This window comes from Rhipicephalus sanguineus, chromosome 8 (genome assembly GCF_013339695.2).
Source record: "Rhipicephalus sanguineus isolate Rsan-2018 chromosome 8, BIME_Rsan_1.4, whole genome shotgun sequence".
In the NCBI taxonomy this organism is placed as follows: Eukaryota; Metazoa; Arthropoda; class Arachnida; order Ixodida; family Ixodidae; genus Rhipicephalus; species Rhipicephalus sanguineus.
The window spans coordinates 17035183-17054437 of NC_051183.1; the positions used below are offsets into that span (position 1 = coordinate 17035183).

A 19255-nucleotide genomic window follows, 5' to 3' on the forward strand; every position below is an offset into this window, starting at 1 on the left:
GATGAAACCAGCACAGTCTGTTAAGAATAGTACTACACTGCATTAACTGAAGCATTGTCAGGCCTGTTCCTGTGAGCCATTACCATACAGCACTGCCTAGCATTTAAATTCTGGGCATAATGGAAGCATATGTATATATATACCACATCAGAAACAATGAGAAGGCTGGTTTAAGTTACACCTCAGCGTTCTTTCGCTGCTAAGAAAAAAACTGTTTTTAGGAAAACTTCCACAGGGGTGCTATCGCGCAACGATTCTATTTTTTATTCCAATGCTTTTCGTGCTTGGCCATTGGTCAGAACGACGGTCCATCCGCGTTATCAACGCGATCAGCCAGCCGCGAGTGGTGGATGATAAGAATAGCATAGAATATGGCATTGGAATCAGGAATAGCATCGTTCCGCAATTGCACCCCAGTTTGTTTTCCCCGCACATTCTCCAAAATTTATGCTATGTGTGTGGCTTTAACACATAGTGCAGTCTCTACACCTGCCTTGCTCTTATATACATACAGTCGCGATCATAAGTTTGGAGACCGCGCGAACGCGTAGCAGTGAGCATGTGTGTGCTGCCTAATGGCTTGTTGCCTGCTGTCAAGAGTCTCGCAGTGCGCATGTGCGGCCATTCTATCTCACTGGCTTGGTTGCTCGCTTGCTGCACGCTGGCTCACAGGCTGATTATTGGAATTAGCGATCCCTGTTGCCAGTAATGCTGATGGCACAGAAGGAACGACCTAAACTCGACGTGTACCAGGTGTTGTTCTATTGTTGGAGAGTACACCAAGACATCATCAAGGAACGCCATGGCAAATTTGTGGTTTATGCCCTCAAGAACCCTGTCCATTAAAGCTTGGAATGTGGCTGGGCCTCCAGCCACACCAAACGGCATCCTTGTGAATTCGAAGGTGCCCCTATGACGTATGAATGCAGTCTTCTCAACATCTTGTTCCCGCAGTGGAATTTGGAAGAACCCTTGGGAGAGGTCAAAGCTTGTAAACCATTGTGCATTGCCTAGCTGAGCCAGGAGCCAATCAGTGCGAGGCATTGGGTACACTGGTACCCTTGTGCAGGAATTCAAGCGTCTGTAGTCGACAGCCACCCGGTAGCCTCCGGATTTCTTTCCCACCAGGACTGGTGCACTTGTCCAGCTGCTTACGCTCCGCCTGATTAGGCCTGCTTCTAGCATCTCGTCCAAGCAAGCATCCATGATGCATTGTTTTTTTTTGGATTGACTGGGCGCAGTTTTGTGCGCACTGGTGTGCTGTCACCTGTGTCGATAGAGTGCTCAATGAGTGTTGTACAACCAGGCAACTTTGTGAAGAGTGCCTCATATTCTCCCAGCAGGCCCCTGAACTCATGCATCCAGTGATGTGATTGACTGAAGCTGTTTTGGAGCAGGTTTTTGGAGCAGCAAAAAGTGCATTTGGAGCAGGTAAAAGGGCTTTTGGAGCAGCCAAAAACGCGTTTGGGAGCAGGAAAAACAGCTTTTGGAGCAGCTAAAAGCTCACTGCCAAATGGAAAAATGAACCGTGTGAGGCAAAACAGTTAAATAAAGAGGAACTCTTTTGAAATAAAAATTCTGTAAAGTAATGGGTGTTTGCATAACACCATTGGATCAACTAACAGCCCCGTAAGAGTAAACATTGGCGTTGCGGTCTTATAATGGCTTAGGGTGGCCAAACAAACAACGCAGGTATACGGTTTCCTAACTGCAGTACTGTTGTACCGAGATTGTACTTACAACCTCGGTGATACGAATCTGAAGGGGGAGCGACAATATTCGTATCGCCCAAAATCTCATATCACAAAAAAACTAGCAAAACCTGTTTTCAAACCACGATATACGCACAAAACATTTATTTCCGTCAAAAGAACTCGCGTACGCCTTTCTGGCACGCACGTGAACGGACCAACAAGGGACGGCGCAGCTGGCTGCCGCGAAAGCGCGCGTCAAAGCTTCGCATGATGCCAACTGAAAACTAAGTGAAGTCCGCTCCACGATAGTGACAACCGAAGATCGACACGAACGCCGAAAGGCTTCGTGCCAGGGGCGTAGGCAGAAATTTTTTCTTTCGGGGAAGGGGGGGGGGGAGCACCCCCTTGATTTGAAGTGGGAGCCGGGCAGGCAGAGTGGTCTAGTGTCATTTTGGGCTCTGTATGCCGTAGCAAAAAAATTTTTTTGGGGGGGGGGGGGTGCCCGCCGCCCCTTGGCTACGACACTGCTTTGTGCCTTTTTTTACGACTATATAGCCTTTAATCTACCGCTGCGTTAGCCGCGTACCTTCGGAGCTCATAGTCGCTATCGATGATCGCGTGGCTAGCGACCGTGGTTTCGTGCGCGGCGGTTGCGACAAACGGTAATTCCGTTTTCAATCCGCCTGCGCTGGCCGCACACGTGCCTTCAAATCTACGTCGTTTGCGTACCTTCGGAGCTCGTAATCGCTATCGATGATCGCGTTGATGGCGACCGTGGTTTCGTGTGCGGCGGTTGCAGCAAACGGTAGTTCCGTTTCTTCAATCCGCCTGCGCTGGCCGCGCACGTGCCTTCAAATCCACGTCGTTTGTTGCTATCTATGCACTTTTGTCCGTGGCGTTTGCGGGAAGCAGCGTCGCTCGGACTAGGTAGACGTTGGACACGCGTGCACTTTCGGAGTTCCGTCAGTTTCGTCGTCGCCTTACATGATAGTGTCAAGAGCGGCCGTGGTTTCGCCCACAACGGTTGTGCATGACAAACGATAACCACAGTCCTGACAGTGTGCGCGCTGGCCGCGCGCGTACTTCCAAAGCTAACAACATTCTGCTCTCGGCCGTCGCTCGACGAATTCGGTATCAAAGTTCGTATCACCCGCCGCGACGCGGAAAAGTGTTCGGAACATCCAAATTTCGGCCCATTCAACACAGTGGAATTCGGCTGGGGAATTTCACAAATTCATATCAGCCGGTTACGTTTACATTGACAGTGGTATAACACTGGTTCGAGTAGCGGAACTTAAAAAAGGGGGCAAAAATAAGGCATGGATGTCGCTGTACTAACAACTGAAATTTTACTTCTATGTTGCTATGGCGGTGCGGTCACACCAGCTCGCGGCGAGCCGCTCCTTCCAGATGCATTTTTGGGGGGTCACACCAATTTACAGCAGTCTGGAGAGGGTTATGTCGGCCCCCAAAAGCCTGAGCAAGCCAAACCAGCGCTTACGAGCCTTCCCATCAATCTGCGTCCGGTCAGGTCCCCCAGAAAGCGCCAGGCGGCGTGCCGCGAAAAATGATGCAAGAACCCATTCCTCTCACGGCACGAAAATTTTGCCGCGCGGCAGCTTTGGAGTGTCGCGTTTTGCCGCCGGTGGCGCGCTGCGTACGTTTTTACGCTAGTGTTCTTATAGTTTGGCGCAGTTTTGGCGCAGAACAGCGGAGATGTAGCAGGATGTAGCAGGTTTCACGTCTTGGCGCAGTTTGGCGCAATTGGCGCAGCTATCACATCACTGCGCATCACTTCTGCTTGCTGTCCTGAACCACTAATGGTGTTGCATGCCACAACATCTGGCTGTTGCTCAAACAAGTTTCCGAGGCAATTGGCATCATCCACTGGATCTGGGGCAACCTTTCTGTCTGGTTTGGCAAATGGAACAACAAGCTGTGGCTCCATACCTATAGTCCACCCGCCCAAAGCTATGTGCAAGGACATGCCAGTGGCTGTAAGGAAGTCCCTTCCGAGCACAACATCCTGGCACAGGTCAGGCAGATAAATAAATTTTTGAACCCGGGAGCCGCCATCCCACTCTATTTTGCATTTGGTAGCCTCGGAGCTCTGGGACCAACCTGATGCCAAGCGGAGTGTTCGAGTTTCGCGTTTCCTTTTTCCCCCCGAAGAGCATGCCTCACTGGTGGCTAGTGGACCAAGGAGACTCACGCTGGACCCAGTGTCGAGCAATGCACGGAACGTCGTACTGCCGATTCGAACATCCAAGAGCGGCTCCTTCCCTCCTCCGGCTGCAGATGCAACTTGCATAATAAAATTGCAGTAGGAACCCGCCGAACCGGTGCCTACTGGCGCCCGTTTCCCGAGCACTGAGCCTGGAAGTGCCCTGGACGGCCGCACTGGAAGCAAACGGTGTTGTCTTGGCGCGGTCTACTCGCACAGTTGCGTGCAATGTGGCCGACGCCGCCACATCGTCGGCAAACAACTTGGCTCGGGGCCCGCTGAGGTCGACGCCCCGCTGATGGTCGGTACGTTGGTGCGCCGACAGATTGGGCCTGAATCATGGGCCACTGGTCCCGGTGGTATGACGGTTGCACTGCTGCGGGGTGGAGGGGCCACGCGCACCCAGGTGTCCAACCGGCATTCGGCGCGGAGACGACTGCTGCGGAGTGCTGGGGCACTGTCATTGCGTCAGGCATGCCATGCGCCGAATATGCCAAGTCGCGCGCGACCTGATTTGTTTTGGGTGGCGGAGGTCGATATTGTAGCCGGCGGCGCACTCGCTCCATCAGGCCATCGGCCGCATCCGCCAGGGCCTTCAAGCTTGAGAAGGTGGACCCCGCTACCAAGTCTTGCAGCTGGGGGTGCATTTGGCGCAGCACTCTGTCGACCTTGACGTCGTCGGCAACCTCCTCTCCGATTCGGTCGTAGAACTCGGAAATAACATAAACAAATTCTTTCAAGTTCTCCTCCGGGTGTTGAGTGCGTGCCTCCAACTCTTCCTTCAGGCACTTCTTTTCGTCAGCCGACGCGAATTCCCGTCGGAAAGCGGTGACAAAGGCATCCCACGTAGCGAAGGGACCCGCGAAACGATGCCACAATTTCGCGCTGCCGTCAAGCGCCGCGGTAACGACGCGGCGAACTCGGTCCTCCAGAGCTATGTCATTAATCAGGCAAAAATTGTCCACTTTGCTGAGGAATTCCTCCGGGTGTTGCACATCCTGGAAGCCCGCAAACCTAGGCAACGTGGTCACAATGGGCACTGTCACCGTCGCCGACATTTGTGTAGCCGGCGGTCGATAGCCGATCCATTTGTCTGACGCAGCATAAACTGTACGAATTCATCGGGAATTTCAGTCGGTCCAATCCCGGACGGGCCCCCACTTGTCATGTTCGTTAGGCCTCACTCCCCGAATCCCGCGCCACTGTCGTCTAACCACAACACCGTCCGCGCACACACTCCCCGCACACAGGCCGGATGTCCACTGTTGCCACCACGCCCAGGGGGCGCCACATACCCCCATCACTACCAACGGATGCCCTCACAAATGAAAGGGTCTCCTGGCAACGGGGGTTGATGCGTCTGCCGAGCAGGCAACATTTGGCCGTGCCTGCTAAAGGGAGTGCTTTATATTTGTTGCTATATGCATTCTCCGAGATCTGTTTGTTGCTGTCCAAGATCCAAGATCTCTTTAACAGATTGCAGATATGTAGGCTTGTGTGAATAGTAAATTTTATGTCCGAAGCGAATTCGAAGTGAATAGTGATTTGGTCGAAGCGAATTCGAATAGTTTATATCACATATTATAAAGAAAAATTAGCATATTTGTCATGACCCAACTATAGCCAGCGCAATATTTTTAAAGTTGAAACAAGGCATATGCATATGTCATTCTTTTTGATTCAAAGGGAAGTGGAAGCAACTTTGAGTAATAGCAGGATTTGACTTTCAGTAGAATGCAAATGATAACCTGTAAAATATGTTAGGTTATAAAATTTATTATACTTAGAGCATATAAGCCAGTATAACAAGCTTTTAAACTTAAAAAATGATGAATCGATGTGAGGGTAATACAGTAAAACCTCATTAATTCGAACTGTTATTTCGAAATCCCGCATAATTAGAAGGATTTCTTTGGCCCCGTATTTTGCAATGTAAATTTGAGTGGATAATTTGAAGTGGCGGTCAGTACCAGCCCGTTTAATTCAAAAACTTTGGGTGCCATGTGCGAATTACCTGATCCCGATTTAGCCGCAAGTCTGCAGAAACGATGGCCCTTAGAAGCCACAAGACAATGCAATGTAGCGATACTAATGAGTGACAGGTGAAGCATTTCAGCCTCCCTGCTGCCAGCGCAAGAAAAAAACTATACAAAAGGCAATCTCGTGATCAGCTAAAATGTGCGCCTGCGGAAAAGACGTGCTTCACTGCAAGACAGCGGTGACACGCAGGCAGCGTGACGCATGCTTCTCTCAACGTCAGCGCGTCATGATTTACCCATTCTTTCTGGGAACATAGAGAAATTAATAAAGGGCGGTCTGACGGAATTCGCGATGTATGCGAACCTCCGAATGGCAGTTGTTCCGGCAATTTGCGCACTTGCACTGCTGGTGGTGTACTTGCCTGCAACGCCTACTTTGAAAACTCAGTTTGAAAGCTTCAATGATAATCTTTTCCACCCAGAACACACCGCGAATTCCATCACACTGGTCATTATTAAATTCTTTATTTTACCAGAAAGAATGGGCAAATGGTCGCATCATGATGCACTGACGCTGCAAGGAGCAGGTGACATGCTGTCCGCGTGTCATCACTGTGTTGTAGCGAAGCACATCTTTTCCGCAGGCGCGCATTTCACTTGACCACGAGACCGTTTTTTTTCCCTCTTTCTTTTTTTTTCTTGTGCTGGCAGCAGCGAGGTCCGCCATTTCCCCGGTTTAGCGGCAAAATTGGGACCAGGTATTGCTGGAAGACATAACCCTTGTAGCTGCAAACTAGCAGGAACAGCAAACGACCACCTCTGATTACTTCCAGTAATTCAAAGTTCCTTGCATCCCGATTTTTGTATGTTTGGTTAATTCGAAAACCTGCTTAATATGATTTTTCACAGTCCCAGTGACTTTGAAATAACGAGGTTTTACTGTATGTTCATTTAAACTTGAAGTGGGGCTTTGCGACAGTGCGAATTTCTCCTGGAAAGGTGTATTCATGGTATAGCACACCACTGCAGTGAAACCACCTTTACAGGGGGTTACATGCGGTTTATATATGTCTATTCGTTCATTTCGAATACTTCAAAATTTCCTAGAATTTAAATTCGTTTCGAAACGAATTCGAATACTGTAATATTCGTTCGAATATTCGAAGTGCTCAAATATTCGCACAAGCCTACAGATATGGCATTGTGGTAGGCCCTTGGGAAATAACTCTACTAGTATTCGCTCTCCAGATAGAAACTGCTACTACAGTCAAATCTCAATACAACGAATCTGAAGGGACTGCTAAAAATTGTTCATTATTTTGAAAAATCGTTGTAGCATACCTGCCAAGTTCAAGGAATCTCAATCCGGACATTTCCAAAAAAGAGGGGAGGGGGATTTACATTGCCCCTCTCCCTTTTTTATTACAAAAAATATCTCAGAAATAGGGGGAAGCCCCGAACAGCCCCTTAAGTCTGTATGCGTAAAAAATCGGCGTCGTGGTCTTATAATGCCTGAAGTGGCCAAACAAACACTGCAGGTAAGGTTTCCCAACTACAGTAGAATCTTGGTGGTACGAATCTCAAGGGGGGGGGGGGGTGAAAATATTCGTATAGCCCGAAATTTCGTATTGTCGCGTAAACCTTGATGTAGCTATTTTCTTTCAACTTTTGGCTCGTTCCAATGTCGCGGGTCAGCCCAAGAGCCGGGGTTGCGGTGGTGTCCTTGAGTGGCTCACCGGCTTTGTTGTACGAGCGCATTATCTTCCTTCCTACGAGGGTCCGGTCCCCATTTAGAAGACCGCAGACGGCTTTGCATCCGCGGCGCCGGAAGGTATGCGGGGTGAGTTGTACGGTGGAAGCCTAACGGATGTCGCGGTAGTTTTCTGTGTGTTTTTACTTTAGTTTAGATCCTTATTCTTTAGGATGACGGTGGTCATCGAGTTCAAACTCGGTGGAGACCGCCAGCGATTGGGTGTACCTGTTTGAATTCGTGACACCCGATTGGGTGTCGTCAACGGAGACTTCTGAGTGGCCCTTTTTTGTTTGGTCTCTGCGGTGGCCTCGGGACGCTTCCAGAGGAGCCGAGGGGGAGTCGCACCGGAGAGGCCACGAGAGCAGGTTGCAGCGAGCGCTGCTCAGAGTTAGTTGTCAAGAGTTATGTAGCGTGCAAGTGTGTGCAACCTCTAATTAGGAAACTTAAGCCAAATAAATCAGTTTAGGAGAAAGTATATGGATATGCTGTTTGTACGTGTCATCTCTCCGGCGGCGACCAAGTAGCGACCAGAACACTACGCTACAAAGTGGTGGAGGCTGCGCGGTAGCGAAAACCCCCCGTACGGTGATGCCCACTCTGAGGAGCCAGAACGGCGTGGACGACGTTGCGAGAATGGCCCACCTTCCAGCTGCTGCAACCTCGAGACCCTTCATCGGGCCCCCGATCTTCAAAGGTACACCTGAGGAATCCGTATCGGAGTGGGTGACCTGCTACGAACATGTATCTTCACTCAACTCATGGGACGACGATACAAAGGTGAAATTTCTTTATTTGGCTTTGGAGGGCGACGCAAAAAAATGGTATACTACGAAAGTTATGACCGGCGCTCCTAATACGTGGGAAGAGTGGGCCACGTTGCTTAAGTCTAGCTTCACTGGCCGCCACGCAGCAGAGATAACCCGCCTGAGGCTAGAGAATCGAGTGCAACTGCCGTCTGAGAGCCCGGAGCAGTATTACTACGACGTACTGCAGCTCTGCGCCCGCGTAGACCCAGCTATGAAAGAGGAAGACCGCGTACGTCATCTTTTGCGCAAACTCCGTGCCGATGCTCTAGAGAAAATGGTCCTCGCCAACCCGACAAGTTCTGGAGAATTTTTACAAATTCTGCAGCGGATAAACCATGCCGCGTTGATGGCCCGTGCCCATTTGACTCCTTTGAACAGTTACCTCCCAACCAACGTCACGCAGCCGTGGTTAGCGGCCGTTCCTGGGGAATCAATCACGACACAGCCTTCCCTGGTGAGCGCCCCCGTTCGCGATCAGCGCCAGGACGCTGTGCCAACATGCATTTCGGACGCCCAACAGCACCGACGCGACGCGGCGAGCAATCTGGAATTGAAGGCCCTCACCGAGTCGATTAAATCACTTGCCGACAGGTTGAAAGCTGTAGAGGACGAGGTTTGCCGGCCGCCGGCCCAGTGGCCTCCTAGGACATCCCGCGGCGGCGATGGGCGCCCCCGGTGCTACTACTGCCATCGCCTCGGCCACATCGCGTGACAGCGTCACAGGCAGTACGAGGACCAGCAGCGACAGAGAAGGGACGAACAAAGCGGCAACGGTGAGCGGCATTTTGACTCGGGAAACGGGAATGGCCAGGCATAGGGGGCCAGCCTGGCCGTTCAGTCTGCACATTGGCGGTAAACCAATTAATATTTCTACCGGTCAAGGCGAACGGAAGAAGTGACAGACTAATCGTCGACACCGGCTCTTCTGTAAATGTTGTCTCCCTTGATTTCGCGCAGAAGATCACTTCAGTCCGAGAACTGAGAGAGAACGGAATTTTGATTAGAGGAATTGGAGGAAATATCCTATCGCACATGGGGGAAGCGGAAATACTTCTTGAATTTGGCACCGTTCAAATAAGACAGAAATTTCTAATTGTCAAGGAATGCCCTTACGAGCTGCTGGGTGGGCTCCCATTTTGCCGAGCAGCTCGGTTAGTTATCGATTTTTCTGCGGAGAAATTGCAGATTGGGGGACAGGCGTTTGATCTTCAAGTAGGGCCGAAGAATGTCACTCATGGCGATGTCCCAGTGAGGTGCCAGGAGCAGATCCGCATAGAGCCACGCACCGAGGCGATTGTGCCTGTACAGGTTCCCATAGACGGCGTCCACATTATTGAGCCAAATGTTAATTTGAGAAACGGGTTGCGTGTGGCACGAACCGTGACGAATGTGTTGAGTGGTGTCGGCATTGTCCGTGTGGCTAACCCTACTATGTCGCCAGTAACCTTGAACTGCGGCACGAAGCTTGGCTGGGCTGCGTCTATTTATGATGCGCAGCTCGGCATCGCCGCGCCGCACTGCACAGCGGGTAGCGGCGACTTCGAAGTGGACACTGGGGACCATTTGCAACCTACCGAAAGAGCTGAGCTGCTCTCACTTTTGAATAAGTTCCGCCATTTGTTTACGGGAGAACATAACCCAATTCAGAGAACTGACGTCGCGGAGCATGTCATAGACACAGGTGATTCGGCTCCCATTCATCAACATCCCTACCGACATTCCACCTTCGAAAGGGAGGTTATTGGCCAGCAGATTGATGAGATGCTTCATGACGGAGTGATCAGAGAGTCCAACAGCCCATGGTCGTCCCCTGTGGTTCTGGTAAAGAAGCCGAACGGCGGCTGGCGCTTCTGCGTAGATTTCAGAAGAGTCAATGCCGTCACAAAGAGAGACGTGCACCCTTTGCCGAGAATCGACGACATTCTTGATGTGCTGCAGGGATCCCGTTACTTCACCACATTGGATTTGACATCAGGCTACTGGCAAATTGGAATTCGAGAGGAGGATAAGCCTAAGACAGCATTTACATGTGGGCGGGGACTCTACGAATTCAATGTTGTCCCATTCGGTCTGTGTAACGCACCCGCCACATTTCAGAGAATGATCAACAAAGTTCTCAGCGGCCTGCTCTGGAGGGTGTGCTTGGCCTACTTGGACGACATTGTGATTTTCTCTAAGACCATGGCAGCCCATTTGAAAGACTTGGAAAGCGTACTAACGGCTTTGGACGCGGCGAACTTAAGACTAAAGCCCGAGAAGTGCAGTTTCGCGCGAAGAGAAATCAAGTATCTCGGACACATTCTTACGGGCGAAAACATCCGGCCGGATCCCGACAAAGTGGCAGCGATCGAAAAATTCCCTCAGCCACGAAACAAGAAAGGTGTGCAGAGCTTTCTGGGAATCTGCAACTACTATCGGCGATTCATTAAGGATTTCTCTAGTATTTCTCGACCCCTGACCAACCTGACCAAAAAAGATGCCCCTTTCGTCTGGGATGCGGCCTGCGAAGTAGCGATGCAATCCCTCAAGGACAAGCTTATCACAGCCCCCGTTCTGCATCAGTTTGAGCCGGGACGGCCAATAGAGGTGCACACGGATGCTTGCGATTACGGCATTGGAGCCGTGCTCGTTCAGAAAATCGCATCTCAGGAAAGAGTCATCGCATATGCTAGCCGGCACCTTAATAAAGCTGAGATTAATTACAGCACCACTGAGAAGGAATGTCTCACCGTCGTGTACGCCTGTGCACAGTTTCGGCCGTACGTTTTCGGGGCTAAATTCACAGTCGTGACCGACCAAGCTAGCCTTGCTTGGCTTATGAAAGTCCGGAATCCAAATGGTCGTCTCATGCGGTGGTCTTTGTTGCTGCAGGAATTCGACATAACGCTGAGACACCGCCCAGGCCGGAAGAATGGAAATGCCGATACGCTTTCTCGCCTTCCTCATGATCCCGCGCCGGCAAGCGAAGAAAATCAGTTACCGTTGCTGGCTCTGGATCGAGTGGATGTTAGGGAACGGCAGAGGGCAGATCCATGGATGAGAGAAATTATCCAGCACCTCGAGCGGCCGAACGCGCCCGTTGTCAGGAAAACTAAAAGAACGGCACGGAGCTTTCGGTTGATCGATGGTGTTCTGTATCGGAGGGCAAAAGGGTTTCAGGAAGACCGCGCGGCACTTGTTGTCCCCAGGTGTCTGAGACCGGACATCCTAAAGCACTGCCATGACGACACCACTGCAGGCCACCTTGGTGTCAAGCGCACATGGGAAAAAGTACGCTGCCGGTATTTCTGGCCAAAGATGTTTGCATACGTGAGCAAGTATGTCCTCACCTGCCCAGACTGCCAGACGAGAAAGCCACCACCCGGCAAACCTGTCGGTTTCCTTCAACCTATACCCCCCGTGGGGCGGCCATTCGAGCAAATCGGGATGGATTTTCTCGGACCCTTTGTGAAAAGTAAACGCGGCCATCGCTACGTGCTTGTGATGACTGACTATCACACAAAGTGGGTAGAAGCGGTCGCCTGCCCCGCTGCAACAGCCGCTGAGGCAGCCCAAGCTTTTGTGGAGCAAGTGGTTCTACGACATGGAGCCCCGGCGAAGATAATCACTGACCGAGGAAAGCATTTTGTCAGTAACTTCATTGAAGAGGTATTCAGAGCAATGGGGAGCAACCACGTCACAACCACCGCCTACCACCCGCAAACGAATGGCCTGTGCGAGAGGTTCAACCGTACGCTTGCAGACATGCTCAGTATGTATGTTTCGACAAACCACCGGGATTGGGACGAATTCCTCCCTTATGTCGTCTTCGGTTACAACTCTTCGCAGCAAGAGACAACCGGCTTCACGCCATTTTTCTTGTTGCATGGCCGCGAGCCGACCTTACCCATTGATGCGAGCCTCAACCTGCAACATGACAATGAGGGTGCTTTCAATGCATATGCAGTGGCGCGCAGGCTTCGCCAAGCTCGGGAGCTCGTGGCTCAGCGCGAGAGGGACCAGCAAACAAAAAACAAGAGAGCGTACGATGCCCGACGACGGGGTGCTGTGTTTCGACCGGGGCAATTCGTCTACGTGTGGACGCCCTCACGAGCGAGGGGCAAAACAACAAAGCTCCTCCACCGCTACCATGGACCATTTCGCCTCCTTCGACAAGTAGCGGAGAACAACTGGGAGGTCGTGGACCGCAGCGGAAGGAAGAGGGACATTGTGAATGTAGCGCGTTTGAAACTGTGTCGCCCCCGTTCATGTCTCGACGACGACGCGGATGACGAGAGTGAGAGTGAACGCGAGTGTTCGGTCCGTGTTGACACCACAGTGCCGCAGGGTGGTGCCGCAGTTCCGCCCGCGAGTGATCACGGTCAAAGTGAACATTCGACTAGTGACACCGAGGTCTACTTTGATCCGCGGACACAATATAGGGACCAGTCATCCGACACCGAACCGAAAAGACTATGGGCTTATGACAGTGACACCGAGATTTACTACACAGCCAGTGATGTTGAGTGAGTGAATTGAAGGACTCCTTTTGTAACTCTGTGTGTCTCCGCGTGTGCTTTCGTACTGAGATGTGTGCGTCAGAACTGTAGTTAGCAATTTATCGTTTCCTTGTTTCACTGTTTTAAACCAAGTTTATTTTTGAGCATGTGTACTTCGTCATCATGTATTAGTGTTTTAGTGTCTTGCAGATGTAAAATGTTTTGTGGATTTATTTGGTCGCGGGTCACCTTTTTCGCATGTTATAGTTATGTGTTGTTTTCTTTTAAATGTACATGAAATGTTTTTTTTTCTTTTGGGAGGGCGCGAAGCACATTATGTCCTTGTTTGTGGTTTTTTGTTTACTTGCAGCTCATCCAGAGAGGGGACACTCTTAGTTCGTATAGGGGAGGTGTCGCGTAAACCTTGATGTAGCTATTTTCTTTCAACTTTTGGCTCGTTCCAATGTCGCGGGTCAGCCCAAGAGCCGGGGTTGCGGTGGTGTCCTTGAGTGGCTCACCGGCTTTGTTGTACGAGCGCATTATCTTCCTTCCTACGAGGGTCCGGTCCCCATTTAGAACACCGCAGACGGCTTTGCATCCGCGGCGCCGGAAGGTATGCGGGGTGAGTTGTACGGTGGAAGCCTAACGGATGTCGCGGTAGTTTTCTGTGTGTTTTTACTTTAGTTTAGATCCTTATTCTTTAGGATGACGGTGGTCATCGAGTTCAAACTCGGTGGAGACCGCCAGCGATTGGGTGTACCTGTTTGAATTCGTGACACCCGATTGGGTGTCGTCAACGGAGACTTCTGAGTGGCCCTTTTTTGTTTGGTCTCTGCGGTGGCCTCGGGACGCTTCCAGAGGAGCCGAGGGGGAGTCGCACCGGAGAGGCCACGAGAGCAGGTTGCAGCGAGCGCTGCTCAGAGTTAGTTGTCAAGAGTTATGTAGCGTGCAAGTGTGTGCAACCTCTAATTAGGAAACTTAAGCCAAATAAATCAGTTTAGGAGAAAGTATATGGATATGCTGTTTGTACGTGTCATCTCTCCGGCGGCGACCAAGTAGCGACCAGAACACTACGCTACAGTATCATCAAAAAACTAGCAAAATCGGTTTTCAAACCATGAAATACACGCGACACATTTATTTCCATCGAGAGAACTCGCGTATGTCTTTCTGGGACACAAGTGAACAGATCAATAAGGGACGGCGCAGCTGGCTGCTGCAAAAGCACAGGTCAAAGCTTCGCTTGAGGCCAACCGAAAACTACCGTATTTACTCGATTCTACCGCGCCCTCGATTGTAACGCGCACCCGTTTTCCGCGACCAAAAAAAAAAAGAAAAAGAAAAAGAAGTAATACATATATTGTAACGCACACTCATTTTTCGGGAGAGAAAAGAACAAAAAAAGTCCGTAGGAGTCAAACTTCGCACATTCAGAAGAACAAGCATTTGGGTTTTAAAGAACTAAAGTTTCAAAAAAGTAAAACACAAAGTCAAAAAGTGGGCCTTGCCGCTAAAACTGTCACCACTACAGCGGCGATACGAGTCGCGTAATGGATCAGTCCTCGTCGCTGTCGGACAACTCCTTGTCGCTGTCAACACTCTTCGATTTCGGGAAACCGGCCCTGCTTTGGTCCACTGAGACCTTTTCGTGAAGCTGTGCTGTAAAATATCTTCTGCTTCTGTTTGCGCCAGTCTCGCACGCACGTTTCGGGAACTCAGAACTATATCCGAACGACCGCCATGCGGCCCGATTTCCGTCCGTCTCTCTGCACATGTAATAACTATTCTTTTAAACGCGGCATCGTGGTACACGCGTCGAGTATTTGGAGTCGGCACTTCCATGCCGTCGATGCGAACGCAGAACGGGATGACAATCTCCTCAGCACACGTACGAACTGAAAAAATGGCAGAAATGGCCAAGGCGCGTAGGAGGCGGCCATTTTGAAATGTCGATGGCAATACAATAACCGAGTTTCTTTTTTTTCGGTACTCGATTCTAACGCGCATGCGATTTTTAGACTCATTTTTCCGGAAAAAAGGTGCGCGTTAGATTCGAGTAAATACGGTAAGTGCCTAAGTCCACTCCACCATAGTCATAAAAGATCAACAGGAATGCCGAACCGCTTCATGCCTTTTTTACGTCTTTATTGCTTTTAATCTACTGCTGCGTTAGCCGCATATCTTGCTCGTAGTCGCTATAGATGATCGCATTGCAGTAACCACGGTACCGTGTGCAGCGGTTGCGGCAAACGGTAGTTCCGTTTTAAATCAGCATGCACTGGCCACGCATGTGCCTTCAAAACTACGTTGTTTGTTGCCATTTGCTGTCGCATCTGCCGCGGTTTTGTCCACAGCTTTTGTGGAAACCAGTGTCGCTTTGACATTTGGAGTTCATCAGTTTTGTTGTCGCCATACATCATCGTGTCAAGAGCGACCGCTGTTTCGTTCACAGCGGTATTTGTGGCAAATAATAACCACAGTTCTGATAGTGTGCGCTGGCCACGCGCATAGTTCCGAAGCTTCTGGAATGCTGCTCTCGGCCATCGCTAGACAGTTTCGGTACCAAAGTTCATATCACCCGCCGTGACTTGGAAAAGTGTTCGGAACATCCGAATTTTGGCCCGCTGGACACAATAGAATTTGGCTAGGGTATTTCATGAATTTGTATCAGCCGGCTTCCTATCACTGGGATACTACTGTACGTTTACATCAATGCCTCCTAAATTGTTTTAAATAATGCTATATGCATTGGGTTCACAAAAAGCCTGGATCGGATTGGGTTGGATTCTTGTCAATGTCGCCAGATCACGCACAGAAATTCAGATTCCCGGGAGGTTTTTCTGCCAACTGTACAAACATAAGAAATGGTCGAAATCCCGGAGTCTCCCGGAAAATCAGCAAGACTTGGCAGGTATGTTGTGAAAAAAAAATCCAAAATTTGCGCTAAAAATCGTAAATGCAACCAAGGGAGTCTCTTACTTTTGTTGGGTATACATCCGTCATTGCGTTATTCTCTAATAAGCGCCAAAGAAACAAACACGATGTATTCCATCTAATAATACATGCACTAATACATGCAAACAGAAACTGCATGCGGCAAACTTCGTCTAAACTAGAAGCGGTCATCTCAGTCTCGCTTGCTACAAAAGAAGCAAAAACATCCCTGACTCACCTCTCGGCACTGGCTCCTAATGTGAGCCTGTTCATGTTCGATGCTCATGGTTGCCACTTTGTCCATCAAGCCGTGCAACTCGTCAGCATCCACTTTTCGATGGAGGATGGCCTGCAGTGTTTGTTTGTTCTTTGAGTCATCAATATGGTTAAATTTGCTTCGAGCACAGATGAGACATTTTTACTACAGAAAGCCAGCGGCGTCCCGCAATCAAATTAATACACTCAGCTGCTCAACAACACTTGCTCGAAATTGAAAAATTGCACTATGTTTGCTTCGCCAGTACCCTGTGCTTAGAGTTGTCGATTGTGAACTACTGGCTTTACTGGGGTGGGGTATTCTGCAACAGTCCACTCAGTAGTCTGGCCATTTCAGCATGAGGGTGGCAATGTGGTCTTGTCGGTACTACAGTTGAGCATGGATATATCGAACCTACATATATCGCAATTTCGGCTATATCGAACTCGTAAATTATCCCCTTGAAAATCCTTTGTAAAAGTATAGAAATTTTCGCACGTTTATATTGAACGGTATTTTTACCCGCCATAGGATGTATCGAACGCCGTGCAAGCTGGAAGATGCGCTTCGGCACTCGCTGCACCCCGCGACCTTCGCGGTACCGTGCCTGCGCCGACATCCGAAACACTCGAAAAACGTGAGGGCAAGAGGGCTCGGACTGTACTCCTGTTGGGCGTGCTCTCCAACTTGCGGAATGGCTTTTTTTTTTTCTTCTTTTGTCCTCTCTCTCTTGTTCTTATGCTTTCTCCGCGTTACCGTCGGCTCGGAGAGCAGGAACGAAGGAGCCGGCGGCCTCCTCCTTTTGCCGTTTCTTTCTTTCTTTTTTGTTGTTGTTTTGTGAGTTTTGATCAGCCAACCACAGCCCGCACCTTTCGTAATTGCTCAGCCAACCACAGCTCGTGCCTTTTGTACATCGCTGCTGCCCTTGCAGGTAGCCGGGTAGCCTAATAGCCATCGCCGCCATCGCGACTGATCGCGAACACTTTGTTGGCGGAGTCCACTTCCGTGAGTTTTCACATACCACCGCATTCCTCTTTTGCGTGCGTGCTGTGCAAAGGCGCTGCGGACTGCTTGAATTGACGACTTCTCGTGTAGCAATGGCCAGCGTCAAGAAGCGCAGGAACCTTGACTTTGCGACGAAGTTGAAAGCCATACAGCGTGTTGAGGGGGCGAAAAAAGTTTGACGGTGGCGGACGACATCGGGGTACCACGAGGCACTATGAGCACCTTGTTGAAGGACAAGGCGGATATCAAGGCAAAGGCAGCGGAGCAGTGAACGTCGGCAGCCTGTCGTGTGCGCACTCCTGCCCACGGGAAAGTAGAAAAGGCACTCTATGCCTGGTTCAGAAGTGCGCACGAAGAACATTCCTGGGGATGGCCCAATGCTGATGGCTCAAATGGTTTGCTGCCGCACTCGGTGAAGACAATTTCGCTGACAACACCGGGTGGCTTCACCGGTTTCAAACATCGTCGGCAAACGACGAGCGCATAGACGACGCATTTCGCGAGTTGGCGTCCCTCCTCCCGGCTGCTGTTCCACCCGAAGTGTCTGCGGACAATTTTGTGGAAGCGGACTGCAATGTTCAGGCTGCGGCGAGCCTCGCTGATGAGGACATTGTACAGTCAAATCCCGCTACAACGAAATTGACGGGACGCGTGAAAAAGTTCGTTGTCGTGGAATTTTGTTGCAGCGAAATTTCATCTATAGACCACAAAAGTTAGGAAGATCTGATGATCACGACTCATCCTTTGGTCCCGGCAAGCGCATGCATTGTCTTTTCCATTGAACTCTCGCTAACTCGGACGTACTTGGCCGCACACCGAGTGACTGTATTTTCTCGCGTATAACACGCACAAAATATACAGAAAATTTAGCGCTAAACTTGGGGTGCGAGTTATACGCGAATTTCGGTGCGCAAGTTGACTTCACGGTAATGCAAGAATGGCGGCTTTGCGTCAATACGCGAGTTATACACGTGGGTTATACACGAGCAAATACTATATGCAGGCTACCCTCGAAGCGTGCCGAGCGCGTATCGCCGCGAAGGAGCGTGGCAAAGTTCGCTGGAGGCTAACTGAAAACGAGGTGCCGAAGCTCCGCACTACCACAGTCATAAGCGAGCGAAAGGAAAGCCGATACACTTCGTGCCGTTTTAAGACTTTTTATTGCCTTTAATCTTCCTTCCGGTGTGTTAGCTGCGTACTTGAGCGTATTCGCTATCGATGATTGCAACGATAGCGACCGCGGTTTTCTGTGCAGCGGTTGCAGCAAACGGTATTTCCGTTTTCAATCTGTGCGCGCTGGCCGTGCGCGTGCCTTCTGAACTTCGTCGTTGCTGTCTGTGATCGCGTCTACCACGGTTTTGACCGCAGCATTGCTTTGAGTCGGTGCGCGTACGTCGGATGCGCGCGTACTTTCGTGGTCGGCCATCATCGTGTCGACACGACCGCATTTGTGTTCGCAGCGGTTGCGGCAGAATGTAGTTACGCTTGGACTAGGTGCGCGCTGGTCGCGCGTGTGCCTTCAAAACGCCGTGGCCGTCATTCACGATCGCAGGGCTTGTGACGATGAGCAGTAGTTTCAGTTCTTGAAGAACGATTCTTCCGTGGCCCGCACGCGCATCAAACCCGCCGGCAGCATTATGGCGGATGGACGATCTGACGCGAGCATCTCAATGGCGAATAATTTACCGGAGTGTGCGTGTGGTGGCAGAAAGCATGTCTCCGATGAAGATACGGGTCTTGCGATGCGACCGCAAGGCTCTGGCAACGAGAAATGGTCGAGTTTCTAGCGGGATTTCGCGGCAATCCTTGGCAAGCCCCTTTTTCTTATGTTCTAGCACTCGCGAAAACTTCATTCAAGCAGCAATACCCAGAAAAAGTATTCGTTGTGACGAGACATTTTTCACATTGTTTTCTATGGGCAGCTGACGGGGAATCGAAAATTATTCGTTGTGGCGGAAATTTCGTCGTAGCGGTATTCGTTATAGCGGGATTCGACTGTAGACCAGTGCTCGCTTTTACAGCCGATGCTGCGATAAGGTGCAAAATCCCATCGTCTCTGATTCTGGCAGATCATGAAGCCAGCTGGCATTCCTGCTCCACCCTTCTCGTGCAGAAACCTTGGTGTG

At 50.4% G+C, this 19255-nt stretch overlaps 1 protein-coding gene across 1 annotated transcript in view; it reads right to left on the minus strand.

The window, feature by feature from the left end:
- LOC119401468 (small subunit processome component 20 homolog) overlaps positions 1-19255 on the minus strand; it is a 113071-nt gene that overhangs the window by 21588 nt on the left and 72228 nt on the right. The window contains exon 50 of the mRNA XM_037668299.2: positions 16107-16217. Coding sequence (XP_037524227.1) covers positions 16107-16217 — 111 coding nt within the window. The remainder of the gene's footprint in view (positions 1-16106; positions 16218-19255) is intronic.